The following is a 21,881-nucleotide window of genomic DNA, read 5'->3' as shown; positions in this document are numbered from 1 at the left end:
GATAGACTGTGGTGCTACTTGTAATGTTATCCCAATGCAACTGTTAAACCCAAATACACAACTGGAAGACACAGAGAAAGTACTTGTCATGTACAACAAAAGCAGATTACGCCCACTTGGAAAAAAGAAAAGTCAAACTCCGAAATCCAAGAAATGATAAATTATACAGACTTGAGTTTCAAGTGGTGGACCAGGATGACAGGATCCCGCTACTGGGAAGAAAGGCTAGTGAAGCCATGAAGTTAATTAAAGTGCAGTATGAGAACATACTGGCGATTGACAGTATAGTGAAAACACAATGTACAGACAAAACGACTGACAACGGTGTGCAGCTGACAAATATGGAGAAAATAAAGTCAGAGTTCGTAGATGTTTTCACAGGCGTTGGCTGCTTAGAAGGCGAGTACAGCATTGAAATAGACAAAAGTGTACCACCAGTAAAACTGCCTAAACGCAGAGTGCCTGTTGCAATGATGACCCCGCTTAAAGAGGAATTAAAGAATCTGGAAAGCCAAGAAATAATAGCACCTGTGGAGCGCAGCACTGACTGGATAAGCAGTATGGTGTCAGTGACAAAACCAAATGGAAAGACAAGGATCTGTATAGACCCCAAACCACTGAATAGAGCACTCAAAAGGAGCCATTTTCCACTTCCAACCATTGATGACGTCCTGCCAGGACTGGCAAAATCCAAGGTATTCACTGTTTGTGATGTGAAGCACGGATTTTGGCACGTCAAGCTGGATGAGGAGTCAAGTTACCTCACCACGTTTGCGACCCCATTCGGACGATATCGTTGGCTCAGGATGCCAATGGGGATAAGCCCAGCTCCGGAAGTCTTTCAAAGAAAACTCATGCAAGCACTAGAGGGCTTACCGGGTTTGTATATCATTGCAGATGACATACTGATCACAGGGGAAGGTGACACACTAGAGGAAGCAGACAAAGATCATGAAAAAAACTTGAGATGTTTTTTAATAAGGTGCAGAGAAAGAGACATTAAACTCAATGTAGACAAGTTTAAACTGAGGAGAGAGTCGGTACCCTACATTGGACACTTGCTGACAGCAGAAGGCCTCCGCATTGACCCGGAAAAAGTGCGGGCAGTGCGGGAGCTGCCGAGGCCTACAGATGTTAAGGGGGTACAGAGACTTGTAGGTATGCTGAACTACCTTTCAAAGTTTTGTGACCATCTTTCTGATGACTGTGAGGTTTTGAGACAACTTACACACAAGGACAACATGTGGGAATGGACTGAGGTGCACGAGACAGCTTTTAGAAGGTTGAAAGAAAAAATATCAAAAGCACCACTGCTCAAGTACTATGACCAACATGAGGAGTTAACCCTCCAATGTGATGCGTCAGAGACAGGACTAGGAGCAGCCCTGACACAGAAAGGCAAACCTGTGGCATTTGCGAGTAGAGCGCTGACCCCTACAGAAAGAGGTTATGCACAGATAGAAAAAGAATGTCTGGCCATAGTGTTTGGAATGGAAAAGTTTCACCAATACTTATGGTAGAAAAGTGACTGTTCAAAGTGACCATAAGCCACTGGAGAATATTGTGAGAAAACCTCTACTGAGTGCACCAAAGAGACTACAGAGAATGCTACTCAGACTGCAGAAATATCACATTAATGTGATCTATGTGCCAGGCCGAGACATGCTACTAGCTGACACACTCAGCAGAGCTTATCTACCTGACAGCAAACAGGGAGACACAGAGGCAGATCTAGAGACTGTTAACATGATTACATACGTACCTATCTCGGCAGAAAGACTGTCAGCCATTCGCGATGCAACCAGCGAGGACACAAAGTTGCAGGAAGTGATTAAGTTCATTCTTACAGGATGGCCACGGAACAAAAAAGACATGGAGCAAAACATTCAACACTATTTTGCTTTTCAGGATGAGCTGAGCTTTCAGAATGGCATAGTGTTCAGGGGTGAAAGAGCAGTTATTCCGGACACACTAAGAGCCGATCTGACCAGCCGCATACACTCAACACATCTGGGAGTGGAAGGTTGCCTCAGACGAGCACGTGAATGTGTTTACTGGCAAGGGATGAGTGAGCAAATAAAGACGTTTATTTCCAAATGTGACATCTGCAGGTCAGTGGACCCCAAGCAACCAAAAGAGACATTACATCCCCATGACATTGCCTACAGACCATGGGCTAAGGTAGGAACTGATTTGTTTTCTTTTCACAACAAGGACTACCTAGTAACTGTGGACTATTATTCAAATTTTTGGGAGGTGGATTATTTGCCGGACACCAAAAGTACAACAGTGATTCACAAACTGAAAGCACACTTTGCTCGTCAGGGGATTCCAGATGTGCTCATATCGGATAACGGACCACAGTACGCATCGCACGACTTTGAAAAGTTCAGCCAAAAGTGGGAATTTGTGCACAGAACATCATCACCCGGGTATCCACAAAGCAATGGAAAGGCTGAGTCAGCTGTCAAAACAGCAAAACGTCTTATGCAGAAGGCTGCAGCAGCTGGACAGGATCCATACTTAGCCCTGCTGGACCATCGCAACACACCGAGCCAAGGTCTCACCACCAGTCCAGCACAGAGACTTCTCAGCAGGAGGACCCGGACTCTTCTTCCTACTAAAGAAACACTGTTGGAGCCTAAAGTGTCAAACAACAAACAGGGACTGATTAACAACAGACAAAGACAGGAGAAATATTACAACCGTACAGCAAAAGACTTGGACTGTTTCACATCAGGGGACAGTGTTCGAGTCCAACCATTCGAGCCTTGTAAAACCTGGAAAGCAGCCAGAGTGATTAGACCAGTGAGTCCCAGATCTTATGAGGTTGAGCTAGAGTCTGGTAGTGTTCTGAGGAGAAATCGTCGACACCTCAGGCGTAACTACTGCCCACCGTCAACATCTGCACAAACAGAGGTTTTGACAAACACACAAACTGTTGCTGCTGAACGGGGTCAGGGTAGTGATCAATACACTGTTACTACAAGGTCGGGGCGTCAGGTTAAAATGCCTACATATTTGAAGGATTATTCTAAGTGAGAGTATTATATGACATGTTGGGTCATTTTCTAGGTTTGATGGTGAGTTGCGGTTGCACTGTAAAAGAGAGGGAAAAAGGATAAACGAGTTATTGATTGCATAGTTAATTTGCAAATAATACATTGTCAAGGAGTTTACAAAATATGCACTTGAAGTTAGTGTCCTAAGAGGACATATAGCCTAAGTTTACTTTTCAATAGGCAAGGTAATTACATGCATTTGTCTGAAGTGATTTTGTTTACAAAGAAATTGTAATTTTTGTTTACAAAGAAATTGTAATTTTTGTTTACAAAGAAAAGGTTGGTTTTGTTTACAAAGAAAATGTTTAACTTGTTGGAAAAAAAAAAAAAGAAAAGAAAAAAAAAAAAAAGAGAAAGGATGTTACAAGAGGATTGTTAAGTCTTAACTTACTGTCATGTTCCCAAGGGGACAGATTAGAGTGACGCACAAACGGATGTTGTTGTGTGGAGACAGATCGCTAGACTGGCATGTATGTAATGTAATGCGGTGAGCACATGTGACTTAATAAACACAGTAAGCATATATATTGCTTTAATCGTCCATACTGTATAGTTGGGAATAACAGAACAGTATGAAACACCTCACAGATTGTTATCTGATTAATTCATTGTCTGGAACATTGTGGCATATAGGTAAACCTGATAAGAGAGCAGTAGAAACACGTTTACGATGTATTCTCTGTCAGTTCTAGCAGAGACAGTAGGGCTCAAACTGTAACGTTATCTGCCTACTAATTTTAGCAACACAGTCATAAGACAGGAAGCATGTTGTATTATGGTCAGCAACTGAAACAAACAGGCATTTGTTTCGATTTCCATCACCAGTAGTGCTATTCTGTGAAACACTTTTGTGATCTGTCGCACGATAGTTTGAAATGCAGTAGTAATGAATGCTGTGTTGAGTCGTTCAGAAACGTTAGCTTTGTGGATTTTGCCCTGTGTTTATTATTCATAGTTAATTTATTACAGCTAATGACACAACTCTGCGGTTCAAGGGTTCTTGTGTTATTCGATCGCCAGTCCTTCGTTTTGCACACATTCTCTGAGTATTAGTTATCCGTCAACTCTCACTGGATTCATCTTAATGGTAGGATTTTTTAATACTATGAAAATAATAACTTTTACAGTTCTTTCCTGATTGTTGTAAATGAGAGGAATTTGTAAATAATATTTTATGTTTGTTATGTCTTAACAAAGAACCTTAAACAAAATCTCTCCCCTATACCCATGTGGCAAAAACAAATATTTTTAAATGTATTTAAAAATATACAATAATGTCAAAACTGATCATATATATTTTTTTTTTACATATATTTTCAATACACTGTCCATTATTTATGCAGTAATCATTCATGTAAATTGTTTGTTCTTATACATTATAACAATGTAAAATGGCTACACAAGTTCTGTTAAAATTGTTTGTGCATTGTTTCTCGTAGTGATATAATGGATCTGAGAGAGTATTTAAACAGGATTGGATTTACTGGCCAATATGACAAAGCCAGCCTGGAGAATTTGTTTGCCATCCACAAGCTGCATGTCATGAATATTCCATTTGAGAATCTCAGCGTGCACAGTGGGGAGAAGAACACTATGGATCTACACATCATCTATGATAAAATAGTGAAGAGCAATCGGGGAGGCTGGTGTTGTGAAAACAACCTCCTGTTCTCGTGGGTTCTGAGGGAGATGGGATACAAATTCACCATACTGGGCGCCAAAGTGTTTAACTCGCTCGATAAGGAGTTCCTCCCCAAGGACTGTCATCTAATCAATCTGGTGGAGATTGATGGGAAGCCGTACATTGCTGATGTGAGCTTTGGAGTGTCGCACCAAATGTGGCATCCCTTAGAGTTGATCTCACGTAAAGACCAGCCCCAGCCTCCGGGTGTGTTCCGCCTCACAAATGACGGGGCGAAGTGGGTTCTCGAGAAGACCGGAAGGAAGCAAGTGGTCCAAGATAAGGCCTTTGCTAATTCTAGTCTCATCGACAAAAGGCTCACCAAAATAATGTACTCTTTTACATTAACACCCTGTGATGCAGATCATTTCCTGGAGACATCAGAGTTCCTGCAGACTAATCCAGAATCTCTGTTCATGCTCAAATCCATTTGCTCCCTTCAGACGCCCACAGGCTTCAGAGCTCTGATTGGTTGGACGTACAGTGAAGTCACATTCAAAGAGGACGCAGACTCGGTGGACATGAGAGAAATCCCAGAGAGTGAGATAGAGGCTTTACTAAAGGAAAAGTTTAACCTGGTGTTAGTTAATAAATTCACACCTAAAAACAACAAAGCTGATTATTGCATCTAGTACTCAGCTACAACTCATATAATACTTAAGTATCTGTGTGTTTTGTTTCAATATTAAGATAAAAAATTGTACCTTGTATTCTTTCTCTCTTTCATTAGCCTACTTTGTTGCAGGACGATTTGAAGCAATCATTTTCCATTGCATTTTCTTTGCATAATAATAGTTGATGGATCTTTACTGGTCAGATGAAGTCAGACTAAGCTTTGAGAAGGACACAATTATTCAATAAACTATGCAATTTTACCATTACTTTATCTCCTGCTTTCTGCTCTTTTCCCCCTGTATTTATCTGCCTTTCTCTTAGGCTGGTAAAAGAGTTTTAATAATTGATTAAATGTTTACTGTCACAGGGACGGACTGGGACAAAATTTCAAAATGTCTGTGTGTCTGTGTCTGTGTGTCTGTGTGTGTGTGTGACTTAATTGTTAAAAATTAACCATGGTTTTATAATCCAGGGTTTTTCCTGCATTTAATTTTTGCTGGCGGCCGCCAAAGCCTTATTTGATCAGTTATTGTGATTTTGTGATAAGCCCCTCCCTCGCGCGCGCACTTTCTCTCTTCAAACTAAAGCAGCACTGTCTTTGAGATCTCCCTCGCATGTATTAATCCAAATCAATTGAATTGACACGATGGTAAAAGGTTGGAAGACCGAATCCATGTTTCACGTGGTGTATTGAATTTTTTTTTTAACCTACTGACTCGTTTGAACAGACCTATCATTTTTATTAGAATAATCATTTTAATGAACGAACTGATCCGTCCAACATTAAACTGTGTGCTAACCCCATTTAGCAAGAGTGGTTAGTCAGATTTAGTCTTAATAACCTACAGTATTGTCAGGTTATTTATATTACAATGTGTTGAAAAATGACCTAAAAAAATATTTTGTTTAGACTGGAGTGATGTGAAATCAGAAAAAAAGCGCAAAGCAAGTTGTTTTTGTTAGCTAGCTGCTAATTTTATTCAATTGTTGGCAATATGATAGAAAATTAGACTATTAGTTCAAATAAACCTTTTAATGCACATTTTTTGTTCTATTTTTTAATATTGATATAATACCAAAACAATTATTAGGTATAGCCAATAAGGATCTTATCTTTCAAAGCTATGAAATCCAGTGGTCAAATCGGCTTTAAAAAAACAAGAGGACAAGAAAGGAGTGTCTGTTGGCCACCACCGAAGACCATTTTTGACCCAGGAAAAATCACCACGGTTTTTTTTTTTTTTTTTGGCGGATTAATTACCATTTGTATAACCAGAGTTTTACAACAAATTCCATGGTTAAACTATGGTTAGTGTAGCAAAACTGTTAATTTGTGATTACCATGGTTTAAGCTGGTTTAGCTATTGTTTTATTTGTAGTAAAATCTGGGTCAATTTTCGTGAGGGTTGTTTTATCTTCCCTAGCTCACTCTTATAAAACGATGTGAATATTTGTCTGCTAAATTACTACTGTAACTTTACAACAGATAATGATGTCGTCTTTTAGCATACAGTATTTTGAGTGATGATGTAGTAATGGGGTGCTAACGTTACGCAGTCTACCGTGCTGTTAACTTTGCTAGCAGTTTAATACTTAACTAAGTAAACAAAGACAAAACTACCCTATTTTACAATTACAGATGAAACTGACCTGCACTTGAAGTCCTGAACAGGTCATTAGTTTTGCCTCCTGCTTCCACACTCCCTTCTCAGATCTCTAACATTATTGACTCTGATCCGTTTGGCGGAGGCGCGAGACGAATCGCGTTGCCAGTCAAGACTAACCGATTCATGATTTATTAGAGATTTTTTATTGAATGGCGAATTCGGAAATAATCACTTTAGTATATTCGGCTGGCAATAATAATAATATTAATATTAATAATAATAATAATAATAAATACAGCATTGGGCCAAATCGGCTGCCAGGCCACCGGGAAGTCTCCCGGTTCTCCCGATGTCCATTTAAATATCAGACCACTTGTATTTACTGATGGAGAGAGGTCTAGTAAAAAGACTTGATATAACAGTATATGTGAAGTATTGTGAGCAAAGATAGCCATCAATTTTGTCAATGTTGTTTGAGAGGACAATAATTACCTTTTTTTTTTTTTTTTTTTTCAGGGACAAAAAACAAGAAAAGAAAAAACAATTGTATAAAAAAATAATGGATGAATAAATAAATAAACATTGTAAAAAATAGTTTCTTAAAAACATAATTTCAGTTGCTGTCTTAACATTTTATGTGTAATTAAATTGTCTGTCATTTCAACTCATTGAAATTGTTGATTAGCTAAAAGTAAGTTAAGCTTTAAAGGTAGGCTATCGACAGCTTCGGAATTTGATGTAGCCTAGGTAAAATTGCTTGAATAACCTGTTTGTTTGTTTTTTTCCAAAAAGGGCTAGGGGCTTCTTACTAATTTTATTTCGGGGGAAATGAAAATAATAACAAATAACTAAACATCTAAAGCATTTAACAAATAAGCGTCTAAAAAAAATCGAACATATTTCTTTAAGATGACGCACTCCTCTCTTCTAGCCAATGAGTAGAGCGCTTCCGCGATTGGCTGGTGCCCGCTGACGGACGGTAGTTGCGCGTGTGTCTGCAGGCCTGAAGTGAGCGTCCACAGCACTGGTCTGGTGGGAAAAGCAATGAATTCATTAGAACAAGCCGAAGGTACTTTTCAGTAGAATATCAGTTTAGTGCACTCATCTCCGAGTGTCATATTTCTAAATTAGCAAAGCGTCCATGTGTTTGTTATGGCATGTTAGATGTATTATGTTAACACTGGGCTGCTAGCATCTAAGCTAAGACTCTAAGACCTTCCAGCAATTACCACCGAGATCTCGGAAAACTGATGCCTCAACGAGGAGTGCAGCTCTTCTGTCATAGTAAAGTCCGGGTATTGGCTTTAAACATTGTGTTGGCCTGTCATAACTCCACTTTACCAGACACTGACGTTTAATACATGCCAATTAGTGTACATTGTCCACTAAATTTCAGTAAATGTTGAAGCCATAAAGCTGTCAATGGCTTGATATGCCTGGTACAGCTGATGTTTATAGGTAGCCTACATAAATAATGTCATTTAGTCCATTCATACCAGTATTTGCCTAACTGCATGTTTATATCTTGTTTATAATGCATTTTTCAGAGTGATGTGTGAAACTGCAGTATAGTGACTTAAAGGAGTAATTCGCCCCTGACAATATGCGCTTTTAATAAATAAAAAATACTGTCTATGCAGTAGAAAGGTAAAATGTTTTTGAAAGTGGTGTTATACGACTATGAGGTTCTGTGTTGTTGAGTTTTGCCTAAAAGGTAGGGAAACTCCAACACCCATAATGCTCTGGGCTCGATCCGACTGTCTGTGGGCGGTAATGTAAAAATGCGGAAGATATGGAGTTTTAACAAACCCTGGTGCTGTAAAAAAAAAAAAAAAAAAAAAAAAAAAAGCCCTTTAGCTGGCTATTTATATACACACTACCGACATTGTAACAATACAAAGCTGATTGAAAGCAAGCGAACTTGTCCTTTATGGCAGTTGAATTCTGTAAATTGTGTTTGGGTTTCTGCCTCAGTATTTTAAAAAGAGAGAGTTTGGAAAATATATGTAAAATAGATTACCTTGCTGTCGGTACTGTGCTGATTCAACTGTTTTCCTCATCTGTAGACCTGAAGGCATTTGAGAGGAGACTGACAGAGTATGTGTCTTGTTTGCAGCCGGCTACAGGTCGTTGGCGCAGTAAGTCAATCCAGCTTGTCTGTTCTAATCTTTACTGCTGAGTGTTCATAACTCTTATATATCCACAAGGATTGATTTTATTGTGCAATACACTCTAATTTTAATTCATGAATTCTGTTTTCTTTTTGCAGTGATTTTGATCGTGGTGTCTGTGTGCACAGCCACAGGAGCGTGGAACTGGCTTATAGATCCAGACACTCAGAAAGTATGTGAAATTAAGAGATGTTACAAATGAGGTCAGATTAGCATCTGATGTCACATTCCCCTTGAATGCATTCTTATGTCATCTCTTTCCACAGGTTTCTTTCTTCTCATCTTTATGGAATCATCCGTTTTTCACTATCAGCTGTGTGACTCTCATTGGCCTTTTCTTTGCTGGAATACATAAACGGGTTGTGGCGCCATCTATGTATCCTTCTCAATGCTGGAAATTTGCAGTGGTGTTCGGTGTGCTCACCCATTCTTTTGAGTATTAACAATCCCAAAACTGCAGATTGTCAGTGACTACCAGATCTCTCCTTAACCACTTGTTGCAGTATTGCAGCTCGCTGCCGGACAGTACTAGCAGAATATAACATGTCCTGTGATGATGTGAGTACTTGTGTCCTTTGAATTATTGCCCTTTGTGATCTATCAATTTCACTGATTTAAAAATCCAAAGCAACTTTTCTTTCGCATTCATTTGTATTTTTCCCCCCTCGTATGCTAGACGGGGAAACTTATCCTGAAACCGCGGCCTCATATCCAATAGCACCTTGAAGAGATGGGAGTGGAGAGCATTTCATATCAACATTAATCATCAAGATTGCACATAGGCCTCAGTGCCAGGAGATAATCCAAAGTGTGTGGGGGTCAACCTCCCAAATAGGACTCTAACTTCTCTCTGCAGTTTATGAAGAAGCAATGGGAGCTCAAAAGGAAACGGCCATTTTGAAGAAAAACATTGTTTCTGCTATTTTAAATAACCCTTATTTTTCTGTTGGAAAATTTGAGTTTTATGTGATTGTGGATTTTGATATCCTCATTTGTAATGCCGTGGTCTTATTTTAGATGCATACGGTGTATGTATTTTTAAGTAAATTACTGAACACATGAATATTAAAGTGTTGATATTTGTTCACCTTAAGCTGACTTTTATATATATATATATATAATAGGAAACATTTATGAACTGTTTATGCCTATGACATGATGCGCAGCTTTTTGTTGTTTTTAAACGTACTTTTATGCGACTAAAGGCTGCACTACATAAAAGGGTCACAGGCTAATGTGTCATGGTTGGCTGAGATTTGATTTACTTTCACTCAAGAGTTAAAATCTATAAGAATATGTGTTGGCAATAATAAAAGTCGTTTGTAATACAGATTTTTTTTTCTGCTATTTGTTATTATTAATGTCACTGAAACAGAATTAGTTAACATGAAAACCAAGGTGTCTGTCAGTTGTCAAAACTTAATAAGCTTAGTGGTTCAAAATCTTGAGTGCAATATTATTTGGGTCATCATCACGTCTTCCTAACATCACGCATGGAATAGTTCTTACAAGTCTTGCAAACATAATTTAAAGCGTTCCGAGAATTCTACATTGGTTTTACTGAGTTGTCATGTAATTTATTTTTTTCAAGTTCGGTTTGTTGTAGCCATTGAATACAGATATAAAACGGTGTATCTAGAACCTCTGTATAATTTGTGGTTACATTGAAAAATGCAACGTTTTTTGTGTGTGTGTGTTATTTCGCACCATCTGTCGATCATTTAATTACTCCAAATACCCTTACTATGCATGAATAATTCTGACAATCGGAACCATTATGAATCGTTTATGTTGGTGAGTTGACTCGAGAACCGCTCGGACCGATTCATGGGCCAAATGGCACACATACCGGTATGAACTTTCGGTCTTGTGTGGACGATCCCGCTGAAGTGATTCGTTGGAAAGGTCCGAGTCAAAATAACGATTGGTTTACGAATCGGACGTAGCAATACGTGGAGCTCACGACGCGGCCACCGTACTTATTGTAAACATGGCGTCCGACGAAGATAGCGATGAGGATTTCGTGTCTTACGGAACTCCTTTAGAGCCTCTGGAAGAAGGTACTAGCGTTACATGTACATTGTAGTTGTTATTTGTTTGAATGTGCAGGTTTTTGATGCTTAAGAGCTGTGAATATTTAATGAAAACAGCTGGCGCAAAAATTTCACGCATTCCTAGTTATGAATTCCACGTTCTTCGTATGTGTATTTCAGATGAACCCACCAGAAAGCCAGTCCCCGTGCACGAGCAGACTGTTAAAGATGAGAAGGGCCGCTACAAGAGATTTCACGGAGCTTTTACTGGTGGCTTCTCCGCTGGTTACTTTAACACAGTGGGCACTAAAGAAGGTCAATGCCAACCTTGCTCAGTGCAGCAATGCTTTTGATTCTGTTAACCGGGTCTTGTAGTTTAACTAATCTGCTATGCCCTTTAGGCTGGGCACCATCAACATTTCTATCAACTCGACAGCAAAAGGCAGAGAGACAGAATGCCAGACCAGAGGACTTTATGGATGAGGAGGTTAGTGTGTGAATCCTTGGTTCTCACCATAGGGTTCTCACACGTCAACACTGTGCCTTGATACCTGTTAAGTTATTGGCGTGTAACGTTACTTTTTTTTTCTAATGCATAATATGTTTTGTAAAAGGATTTTGGTGAGCATGGTATTGCTCCAAAAGAGATTGTCACTACAGATGATTTTGCATCGGAGAGGAAGGATCAGTTAAAAGACAAAGCACGAGCCGTCAGCTCTATTACAGCTCTGATACCTGGAGACACTGGACTGCTGGAGGAGCTTATCGCCCCTGCACGGTAAGCATCACTCTAACTAATATGGGCTAACTCTAATGTAACTGAAAGCTAAACTTATTACATGGCATTGTGTGATTGCTAGGTCATCTATTGGTGTGGAGCTGCTGAGAAAAATGGGCTGGAAAGATGGCCAGGGAGTCGGACCAAGACTGAAGAGAAAGCAACCCAAGCAAAACACTGGTGATGAGAGAAGATATAACAGATGTTTTGTTTTAGCTGAAGTGCCATTTTTAGGTCTGAAAAGGATGATATGATGTGCTGAGCACAATGTTAACATTTCAAGAAGCTTAGCTTTGCTCTTTCTCGTCTTTCAGGTGCGGTTAGAGTTTATGGCTGTGTTTTGCCGCCCAATGGATCTGAGGAGTCTGAGGTAGATATTGTTTAATGTTTGGGGTTCTGATCAGATTAATTTTTAATTTATAATGGCTGCATCCAAAATTGCATACTCTCTGAGTGGGTACTCCTTTTGAATAAGTACTTACTTTGCGACCAGTTTAAAGGATGTTAGTATGATTGTTGTCTGGAAGTACTACATTCATCATGTTGTTATAGTCATGTGACCTACCAGAGTCAGTTGCTTTGCTTCACTGTCATTCACACATTTCTCCAGTGGGCTCATTGGATTGTAAAGTGTCCATCAGATGTGCCCAAGTAATCCGGGTACTTTTTGCCTACTGTTTTATGAATGCTGTGAATTCGGACATACTACTTGTTTCACATAATGAGTATGCATGGTCAGATGCAGCCATGTGATTACTATGTGAAGAATGGACAGATTTTAGTCATACTGAAAAAACTTTTATTTTTGTTCAGGAGGATGATGATGAATTTGCTCCAGAGAATGTGACCTTCGCCCCCAAAGATGTGATCCCAGTGGACTTCACCCCTAAAGTGGACTCCCATGGTCTGGGTTACCGAGGGCTGAACCCTCTACAGGCCTTGGAGGGCGGATCAGGATCAGGACATATAAACCTCTTCACGCTTCACTCTGATAGAGCAACCAGCTTATTTGGAGACAAAAAAAAGTCAGGACAGCAACGCAGGGGCGGGATTGGAGGACAGGTAACGCCAACGTGCTGATCAGTATTGGCCTAGAAAACTAAATTTGCTACTAAAACACTCCCATTAGAAGAAACATGCTGACATCAGTGTATATGTGAATAGGCTTTTGGAGTTGGTGCAATGGAGGAGGAAGATAGCGATATTTATCATAAGGACTCCATGTCCAACTATGATGCTGTGCTGGGAGGAGAAGAGCCAGGGGATGGGCTCTATGGATGGACTGCTCCCCAGCAGTATACCAGGAAGAAGAACGGTTGGTAACAAGTCCTTGGCTGTGTCCTCACAATGGCCCTCATTTATGAAAAGTGCGTACACCAAATTTCCAGCGTACACCCAAAACCACGGTGACTTTGCGATTTATCAATATGGACGTTGGCATACGGCACGCTCAAATCCTACGCCAGCTCAGGAGGTGGTGTACATATACGCACGTTTTGAGTTAGTGCTGAAATGCGCAGAAAAACTATTCCTAACACCACAAAACGCACTGACAAACTAAAGATATGATATATTATGACCCACTGTAAAAAAAAACAACAACATAGAAATTATAAACTTCAGTGTTTATTTTTGTGAGTTAAGCCCGGCAGGTGCGCACGGACTGGGTTCAGTAATGAAAGGCTTTCAATGACCAAAAAATTATTCAGACTGACAAAATAATTAAAATGACATCCTTCTTCTTTTAAATAATAATAATACAAATAATAATAATAACAAAGACATTCTTCTTCTAAATAACAATAAGCGTCATTAATAATCAAAATCATAATACTAATAAGAAGAATATTACAAATTGTCATGCAATTATTCACATCATCATCACTATTGTACACCCCATTACATGTGATGTCATGCGAAATTCAACGCTAATAGTTTCAAAACACGTGCTGTAAAATAATGCATTGTGATAGGTAATTTGCTCAACCAACCAGCGATTTAAACTGGATTTCCACCGGAGAAGTTTCTCCTCTTTGCCGTCTTCCGTGTGTCCATGGCGTAAAATGAGGGCGTGGGGGAGGCGGAGACGTGAATATATAGGGGCGTGTTAATCTAATGACGATCGTTTTCAGCCGCGGCATTTATCAAGAGGCAGGTATTGCGTACACCTGAATTTCAAAGGTACGCACAGCTTCATAAATCAGGCGGTGAGAGGAGTGTAAGCATAATCTTACGCCAACATATACGCCCGTTTCGACGCAAGATTGATAAATGAGGGCCATTGTCATGATGCATTTGTGTTGCATCAGGATGTCAGAACTGGGTGCTATTTGAGTATCTTTTGTAATGTGACCATACTGTTTCATGTGAAATTGTAGGCTTAGCAGGAAAGATGGCTACTCTATGACCAAATGTATACTTTTTTTGTTCCAGACTCGAAAAGAGACGTGGCGTATTCGGGCAGGATTCTGGAGGGGTTTACATTAGCCTCTCAAGCCGCAGAAATTAAAACTGTAATGTACAGCATTTGGCAGTTCCTTTATTACTTTATTTAGTGTGAAAAAGTTGTGCTGTGAAATTAGGCTCACTGGTTTTGTTTCTAGGTCTATCCTCCACCTGATCTGCCCCGTGATTATCGTCCTGTACATTACTTCCGTCCTGTGGTTGATCCATCCTCCGTCAGCCCTATTGTTGCCCAGGCACTGAAGGCTTCACGTGGACACCTATCACAGGATGCACCACAGCAGGGTCGTCACAATTTAGACTCTGCTCAGAGACGTGACGTGCTGGGAGAAACGCCTCTAGAGGGTAAGGATGTCTCTGTCTATGTGTTGTGGTTGTTTTAAGAGTGATTTGAATTATAGATTTGTGATTGCAGGTAGATTTAGATCAGAGTTGTCACATTTTCATTACACGATTGAACAAAAACAATTCACGATAATATGATCACGATATCTATAGAAACTTAGAAGCTCCCAAAACAGCAATGCTTCTACAGCATTGTCTCCTTAACCCCGCCCACCAATTCACTCATGCTCCAGATTGTGTCAGTAAGACACTGTTTGATTGTTCGCTTTATTTTACTGCAGATTAGTTTAACGAGACAGTTTGACAGGCTTTTCAAAGAGTCTAAAAATAAAAGATGATGCCGCGCTGACTATATTTAGGATCCAACAGTAATGTCACTCACAACACACAAGTGTGAGTAACAGTGTTTTTACCGTTCCTTTGTCTGTTACAGATTATTTGATGTGTATACTCCCTTTACTGAAAACTATTAACAATGAATATAAGAATGACAGTGCGACAAAGGATGGTTCATTCATAATTAATTTACACGAAACACCATAAGTCATCCTTTTGTCAACTATAACTGATAATTCCAAGTAGTTAAACTTTATTTGCCACAACCAAGACTTACAAAGAATATGTAATGCGTATAAATGTTTCACAGTTGGCAAATGTTTCAACTATGTAACAAGAATCTAAACTCCCTTCTCTAGCGTCTTTGTTTCAACACAAATTGAATGTAATGAAATGCAAAACAATACCTCACAAATACATAAGGAATAAATATAGATGATTAATTACCATGCTGGAGTATCCTTCGTATTTGAGGTGTAGGTTTTTCAAACATGCATGGCGAACATCTTAAGAAAAAAAAGAAAAAAAAATCCTCATGGTAATGGTGGGGATGTTGAAAATTATTTAAAAATGCAAAATTGTTAGCCAATCATAGAAGTGTGCAAAAACATGATAGAAAATAGCCTATTACCTCTAAATTAGGTGTTTTTTGGAAAAAAAACTTGCTAACATTATAAGTGGACCTCAAAAAATGCAGTTTATTGCTCCTTTTAATACAATTTATAACCCATACTTTTGTTTATGTTCTATAGGCCCTAGTTCTGTCTTTGAGTTGCTTGACAGTAAGGACAGAGAGCGTCTGAATGAGTTCCGCAGAGCGGCCGAGGGCCGGAATAAGCCAGCGGGAGACCTTTCCTCAGCTGCGGATCGAGCCGCCGTGGTGGCTTCGGCTAAAGCTGCCGCTTTGCAGGCCTTGTCCAGCCGTTTCAAGTCAAACGCCCCACAGCCTGATTCCCACACTCAGAGCATGACCGCTCCAATCCAACCTCCGGCATCCTCTGAGACCCAGATGGTTTTGAATGCCTGGTCTGCTCCCACTGCAGATGCTAGCAAAACCTTTAAACCATTTTCAAACAATCCTCAGAAGCAGGCCCGCTACGATCTGTACATCAACAAACTCAAACAGGGCAATAAAGGTGAATTTGAACATTTTATGTTTGGTCTGATTTATCCTGGATTTTCCTAATCTGTGCTTAGCTAAATACCTGATTTCCGCACTATTTGTAGATGCCCTGGACTCGAGTTTGGACTCCTTCATGACGGAGTGGGAGAGAGGGAGAGAAAGGGACGAATTTGTACGTGCTGCATTACTTTATAAGCCCAGTAACTCTTCTCTCTCCTCACGCTTCACACGTAGCAAACAAGAGGATGACACAGACAATGTGGAGGTCACACGGGATCAAGAGGTTAGGAGCTTCGCCTTGACATCTTTGACACAAGTTCAGGGAATCCGTTTGGTTAAAATTAAACTAAAAAGGTGCTTATATTTCCAGTATTCTCCACAGTTAAGCAACATGTTTTTATTATAATGGTACTTTGATATTCACTCTCTTTAGAATGATGTGGATGACAAGCAGGCCGCTGTGAAGATGAAGATGTTTGGGAAACTGACCAGAGAAACATTTGAGTGGCACCCTGATAAACTATTGTGTAAAAGATTCAATATTCCAAACCCTTATCCAGGGTAAGACGCAGACTTGTGGATCAAATCATATGCTGTATCTGAAGACATTCCTTTACTATTGAAGTAAATCAAGGACAAAGGTCTTTAATACAACAACAACAACAACAACAAAAAAACTGTTGAATTGCTGTTGAACTGAAAAAAAATTACAATCATTAAATTGCAGTCTCAAAAAAATGCAATTACTCTTAATGCAATGTCTGTTTTTTATTATTAGTGCAATTCAACTTTTTTTTTTTTATGGAAGGTATTTTCTGCCAACCTTTAAATTAATGGAAAGATTTTTTTTTTTTTTTCATTTGTTTAAATTATTATTATTGCTTCAGCATTAGGAAAGGTTTGTATCAAATTTCTCTTTCATTTCTCTTTTGTCTGTTTTGCAGGTCTAGTGTTGTGGGAATGCCTAAAATAAAGAGAGATAAGTACTCTGTCTTTAACTTCCTGACCATTACGGACAGCAGGGAGGCCCCGAGTGCTCCCAAAACTCCCAGCTCCAGCACAACCCAGAAGTTGACTCCAGAAGTTTCAACTAAGAGATCCAGGTGGGATGTACCTGTACCAGGGCAGGCATCTGAAACTAAAGACCCACTCAGTGCATTCCTCAGTGAAACTCGCAGTGAGGTTTCAGCGGCCCAGCAAAATGAAACTGGGGTCAAGACCCAGACAGAATCTCCACACGCTTCTGTCACTCCAGAGGTATTCTTCACCCCTGAAGAATACAGTTTTCACCTAACTTGAAGCTGAAGTATTTTTTTAATTAGTACTGTATACAGCAAAACCTCAATGTAATGATGACATATCTGTGCAGGTAAAAGTGGCACTGTCCGATGGGCAGCAGATTGAACAAAAGACTGAAGAGGAGGAGAAGGAAGAGGATGAAGAAGAGGTAAGGCCTCCAATGGATCTCTTTAAAGCCATCTTTGCCAGCTCATCAGATGAGAAGAGCTCATCGTCATCTGAAGATTGTAGCGAGGAAGAGGACGAGGTGGCTCTTCCAACATCTGAACCAATCCAAAGCGGTGCAGGGACAGTGAACCCTCTTATCTCAGCTCCGATCACTCCTGTTCCCGACATCAGCAATGTGACTGGTATGCTTTATATAAGAAGTTCCATATAAACCCCTTTCAATGATTCAGATGTCATTGCTATAATGATTTATTGACTTTATTTATTTCTCCCCCTCAGATTTGAAGCATCTTACAGTCCAGAGCATGCCATCTGCTGAAACTGCAGCTCAAAATACTCAGTCCACTGATAATGCTCCTGCTAAATCTGGCCTGGATGAAGAGGAGTTTGGCCCCAGACTGCCACCCCCTGGTCAGTCACTGTAACCACTACCGTTACCACCACCCTCAATTTATCATGTAACTGTGTGACAACGTGTTGAAGCAATAATACTAACTGATTTCATTAAATAATAATAATAATGATGATTTCAGCTCAATCTCACACGACATAGTTTCTTTACAATAATATATATATTATCTGATACTTGGTAATATACAGGTGCAGTAACTTCAGGTTTATTACCTTTTCTCTCTCATCCAGAATTCTGTACTAGCCTGTCTTTAATACTATCATCAAATTTTACATTGTTCCTCTCTTCATCAGGGTTTGTGCCACCTGCACGCTCACCGCAGCTGAAGAAACAGAAGAAGAAAGATAAAGAGAAACACAGAGCCAAGAAACACAAGAAAGAGAAAAAGGTAGTTTTTCTGGAACAGATTTATTCCGTCTGAGTGCCAGGCTTCTTTGCAAAACTAGAAATGTCATTGTTTCTCTATATTTTCTCAGAAGAAAAAGAACAAGAAACATAAGCATAAAGGGAAACAGAAAAAGAGGGTGGATGAGTCCAATAGCAGCTCAGACGACACTGACTCCAACAGTGAAGATGAAAATCGAGTTGTGTCTACTAGTGAACTGCTTCAGAGGTCAGAGCTCATATTTCCAATCATACAGGATTTTATAATGCATCTTTTAAATGGTAATGTATCTTTGTATACATTATTTTTAACTTAACGGCTTAAAAAATAGGGTTTCTCTCTCTCTCTGGCTTAGGTTAAAAAACATCAAGAACAAGAGATAGAAGAACTGAGAGTGAGGAAGTTGTCTTACGGAAATGTCAAGATAATATTGTGTGTGTGCGTGCGTGCGTGCATTTATTTACATAAGTGTACCTAATGTTATGATTGCAGATATTTTTAATAAAAATGTTTAAAAAAAAAAAATTATTGTAATGAAATGTCAACAAACACAATGTGATCAAACTACATAAACCTTGCTGTAATGCAACAGTAATTTTACCATATTCTGTTAAGATTCATGTTACTATAAAAGCAATTACGGTGAATGAATGAACCAAAGGAGGAAAGCTCAGATGGGAAGACTCAGGTGACACTTAAAACCTGCAATCAGCTGTGGAGCAGAACTGTACCGACTTATGAGCTTTTTGAGACATGAGTTTACATGAAGTGTTTTGTGCCTTTAACTTTAAGAATTGTTCTTGTCTTTTTCCCCCCCACTGTTATACATCCATTTATGAGTGCATGTGAAGGCAGGTTTTTGTTTTCAGTCACATTTGCTTGTTTACACATAAGGGTCCCTTTTACCTTGTAAATAAAATTTCTAGTCTGCTGTACATTTAATTGGTTTAATATTTTGTATAGGCTAATTTGTTCATTTAGATAATATTTTGAAAATGTTGGTTTGACAGATGTTTTACCCAACTGAAATCATAGTTTCAATGTTAGATAAATCAATTTGATTCTTTATACCATGGAACATGTCCTAAAATATTTACAATTGTGATACTTTTTGGTGTTGCATGTGTGTAAGTCAGTCCATCTTTGGAAACAGTAAAAATAAGGGTGTATTTCAAAGGTAAATTTGATATAGACCAACATTTTTTTTATTGTATTTTTTCAAAAAGGCATCTGAAATAATATACTAAGTGCAATGTAGTGTTGTCCAAATTATAGATTTTTCCATATATATATATATAAAATATATTGATACTGACATATTTGAAATGCTTCCAATACAAATTTTCCGCAGAATAGATACACAATAATGTAACAATGAATATTGTTGGTGTAACAGGGCTTAAATTTCATCTTGGGATTGTGTGTATTGTGCATAATTTTACTAATTCCCGTAGATTTTATGCTCACACCTAAATTGAGTTGTTTTTCGCTGCTTATATGCTTAAACCGTAGCCTGGAACTCCAGAGTTCTCGCGAGAGCACAAATTGAATTTGCTCAGCGAGTAATCTTTCAGAGTTTGGTCTGGATTTACAGGCTACTTAAACAGCCCAATACATACAAAATAATGTCAAATTGCCGGCCTTTTCAAGTATTTATGTAAACAGTCTGTTATGTTAAGTGTAATGGATCCATGCATCAGGTCCTAAAGTGACAGCAGCCCAATATATCGGCTGCCAATTTATGAGATAATATCAAAAATATTTAAAAGGCACTTTCCACCCATGGTATTGATGTCAAAATTGTGGCCAGTGAAAATGCTGAGTGGATAGTAACTTTGGAAAACCACTAGCCACAGTGGCCAGTGAGCAAAAAAAGTTAATTTCAAGCACTATATATACAATTGTAATTTAAATTTGTCAACCCCCATTGCAAATCAAGATTTTTGGTTAAATGTACAGACTTTCAGCTGTTTGCAATGAATAAATGAAACAAAAGTAAATTAAATAGCTCAATAGAACTATGTATCAAGTGGTTTTCTCAAATTCAACTCAAAATGCAACTTTTGATGACTTCCGGAGTCTCAAAATTATTCAAACCCCCCTTCATGGCAAGCATCTTTAGTACTCTTACTGCGTTTCCACCGAAATTACCTGGAACTATTTGTCCCAGCAAGTTTTTTCCTCCAGACCTGTTACTAAAGTACCGTAAAAATTTGACGGCAAATTAAGCACCCATGTCCCAGCCCAGAAAGTTCCTGAACTTTGAAAAAGTACTACCTCGCAAGCAGGGACTTTCTGAGGGGGAAATTTTTACCCGAAACATAATAGACCCTGGTTCCTGCGGTCGAAACACGCGAGTACCACCCCAAAGTTCCAGCGGTGGAAACGCAGATTTAATAGAACACCATTTTGCTGTTATGACCTGCTGTAAAATTTTTGGACTATTCTTTTGACTTAGCCATATTTCTAACATGCAGTCAAACATGACAAACAATTCAGGTATTTCATGTGTCCTAGCTAGCTCAAGCACACCTTGTGCAACTAATGAAGCCCTTGATTATTTGCATCAGGTGTGCTAAACACCTGTTTTGCAGATTTGTGCTGTTGGTCTATTCAGGGGTTGAAACATTTTGAAACTGCAGAAGTCATTAAAAGTTGCATTTTCAGTTGAATTTGGAGAAACCACTTGAAAGTCCCCCTATATTTCCACCCAGCCCCTTCAACAAAATGTGATTAACTCCGTAATCTGTGATGGCCTTTGGTCCCCTTATCATGAAAATGGTGGCAGGCTTGTCTTTTAGTCTGCATTATTCAGCGCAGCGCCAACGTCAACAGCAGAGGACATTTACTCTGTGTGCATTTATTGACTGATAAGCCTATTTCTCCCGCGAAAATGGATCACTTTACCTGCCTGACCTGAAGCCACACTGTAGAAAACGATCATGATGCTATTTTCATTTTCATTTTTTTTTTAAAACATAAAATAAATCAAGCCCTTAGGCTATTGGGATCTGGGCTTATTTTTATCTTTTTTTATATATAGGTTTTTTAATTTGTCCCTTTTATCTAAATGGCATGTGTCTTTTCCTAATTGCTATTATTCATACTTAATTACATTAAGTATATTAATAGAATTATATATAAATTAAATATTATTAAAATATAGTAATTTTATAATAAATCCAAAAGCAAAACATCTGAAAAGGGTGTAGAAATGGCTAATGAGCTAAGTGGTTCTCTGCTGGTTAGTGGTAGCAGAGCCATATGGCTCTGAGTGGTAGTTTCATGTAATTTTCCTGTTCGTTCTAAATCAGCAGCTGCCTTTGATTAAAGGCATAGGTTTTGGTGTCACTTAGAATTTTTTTTTGATAGATTGATGTGTTGTTGTTTTTTAATAAATAGA

General features: G+C 38.9%; 3 protein-coding genes across 4 annotated transcripts; all 3 read left to right on the top strand.

Annotated features, from left to right (window-relative positions):
- Positions 1-4,508: 4,508 nt before the first annotated feature.
- LOC306994694 (arylamine N-acetyltransferase, pineal gland isozyme NAT-10-like) lies at positions 4,509-5,742 on the top strand (the record flags this gene model as incomplete). The annotated part of the gene is made up of 1 exon (XM_079605429.1): positions 4,509-5,742. One exon carries the CDS (start codon positions 4,509-4,511, stop codon positions 5,373-5,375), a length of 867 nt encoding a protein of 288 aa, XP_079461555.1. The 3' UTR covers positions 5,376-5,742.
- Positions 5,743-7,889: 2,147 nt separating this feature from the next.
- Positions 7,890-10,229, top strand: cnep1r1 (CTD nuclear envelope phosphatase 1 regulatory subunit 1). The gene is made up of 6 exons (XM_079605427.1): positions 7,890-8,034; positions 9,032-9,103; positions 9,235-9,308; positions 9,403-9,512; positions 9,640-9,694; positions 9,813-10,229. The coding sequence occupies exons 1-6, from the start codon at positions 8,010-8,012 to the stop codon at positions 9,852-9,854; spliced, it is 378 nt and encodes a 125-aa protein (XP_079461553.1). The 5' UTR covers positions 7,890-8,009; the 3' UTR covers positions 9,855-10,229.
- Positions 10,230-10,895: 666 nt separating this feature from the next.
- On the top strand, positions 10,896-19,597 carry gpatch1 (G patch domain containing 1). 2 transcript variants are annotated; one of them, XM_079605425.1, is made up of 19 exons: positions 10,896-11,196; positions 11,350-11,484; positions 11,571-11,656; positions 11,784-11,947; positions 12,030-12,127; positions 12,262-12,317; positions 12,761-13,009; positions 13,112-13,262; positions 14,381-14,460; positions 14,551-14,755; positions 15,844-16,227; positions 16,319-16,497; positions 16,648-16,775; positions 17,159-17,471; positions 17,584-17,863; positions 17,961-18,092; positions 18,387-18,481; positions 18,570-18,706; positions 18,834-19,597. In XM_079605425.1, exons 1-19 carry the CDS (start codon positions 11,127-11,129, stop codon positions 18,859-18,861), a joined length of 2,970 nt encoding a protein of 989 aa, XP_079461551.1. In that variant the 5' UTR covers positions 10,896-11,126; the 3' UTR covers positions 18,862-19,597. The 2 variants fall into 2 exon arrangements, with proteins under 2 accessions (XP_079461551.1, XP_079461552.1); XM_079605426.1 differs by having other exon boundaries at positions 18,573-18,706; positions 18,834-19,427.
- Positions 19,598-21,881: the final 2,284 nt, after the last annotated feature.

This window comes from Phoxinus phoxinus (assembly GCF_949152265.1).
Source record: "Phoxinus phoxinus genome assembly, chromosome: 2".
NCBI lineage: Eukaryota > Metazoa > Chordata > Actinopteri > Cypriniformes > Leuciscidae > Phoxinus > Phoxinus phoxinus.
This window is presented reverse-complemented; position numbering and strand designations above follow the sequence as displayed.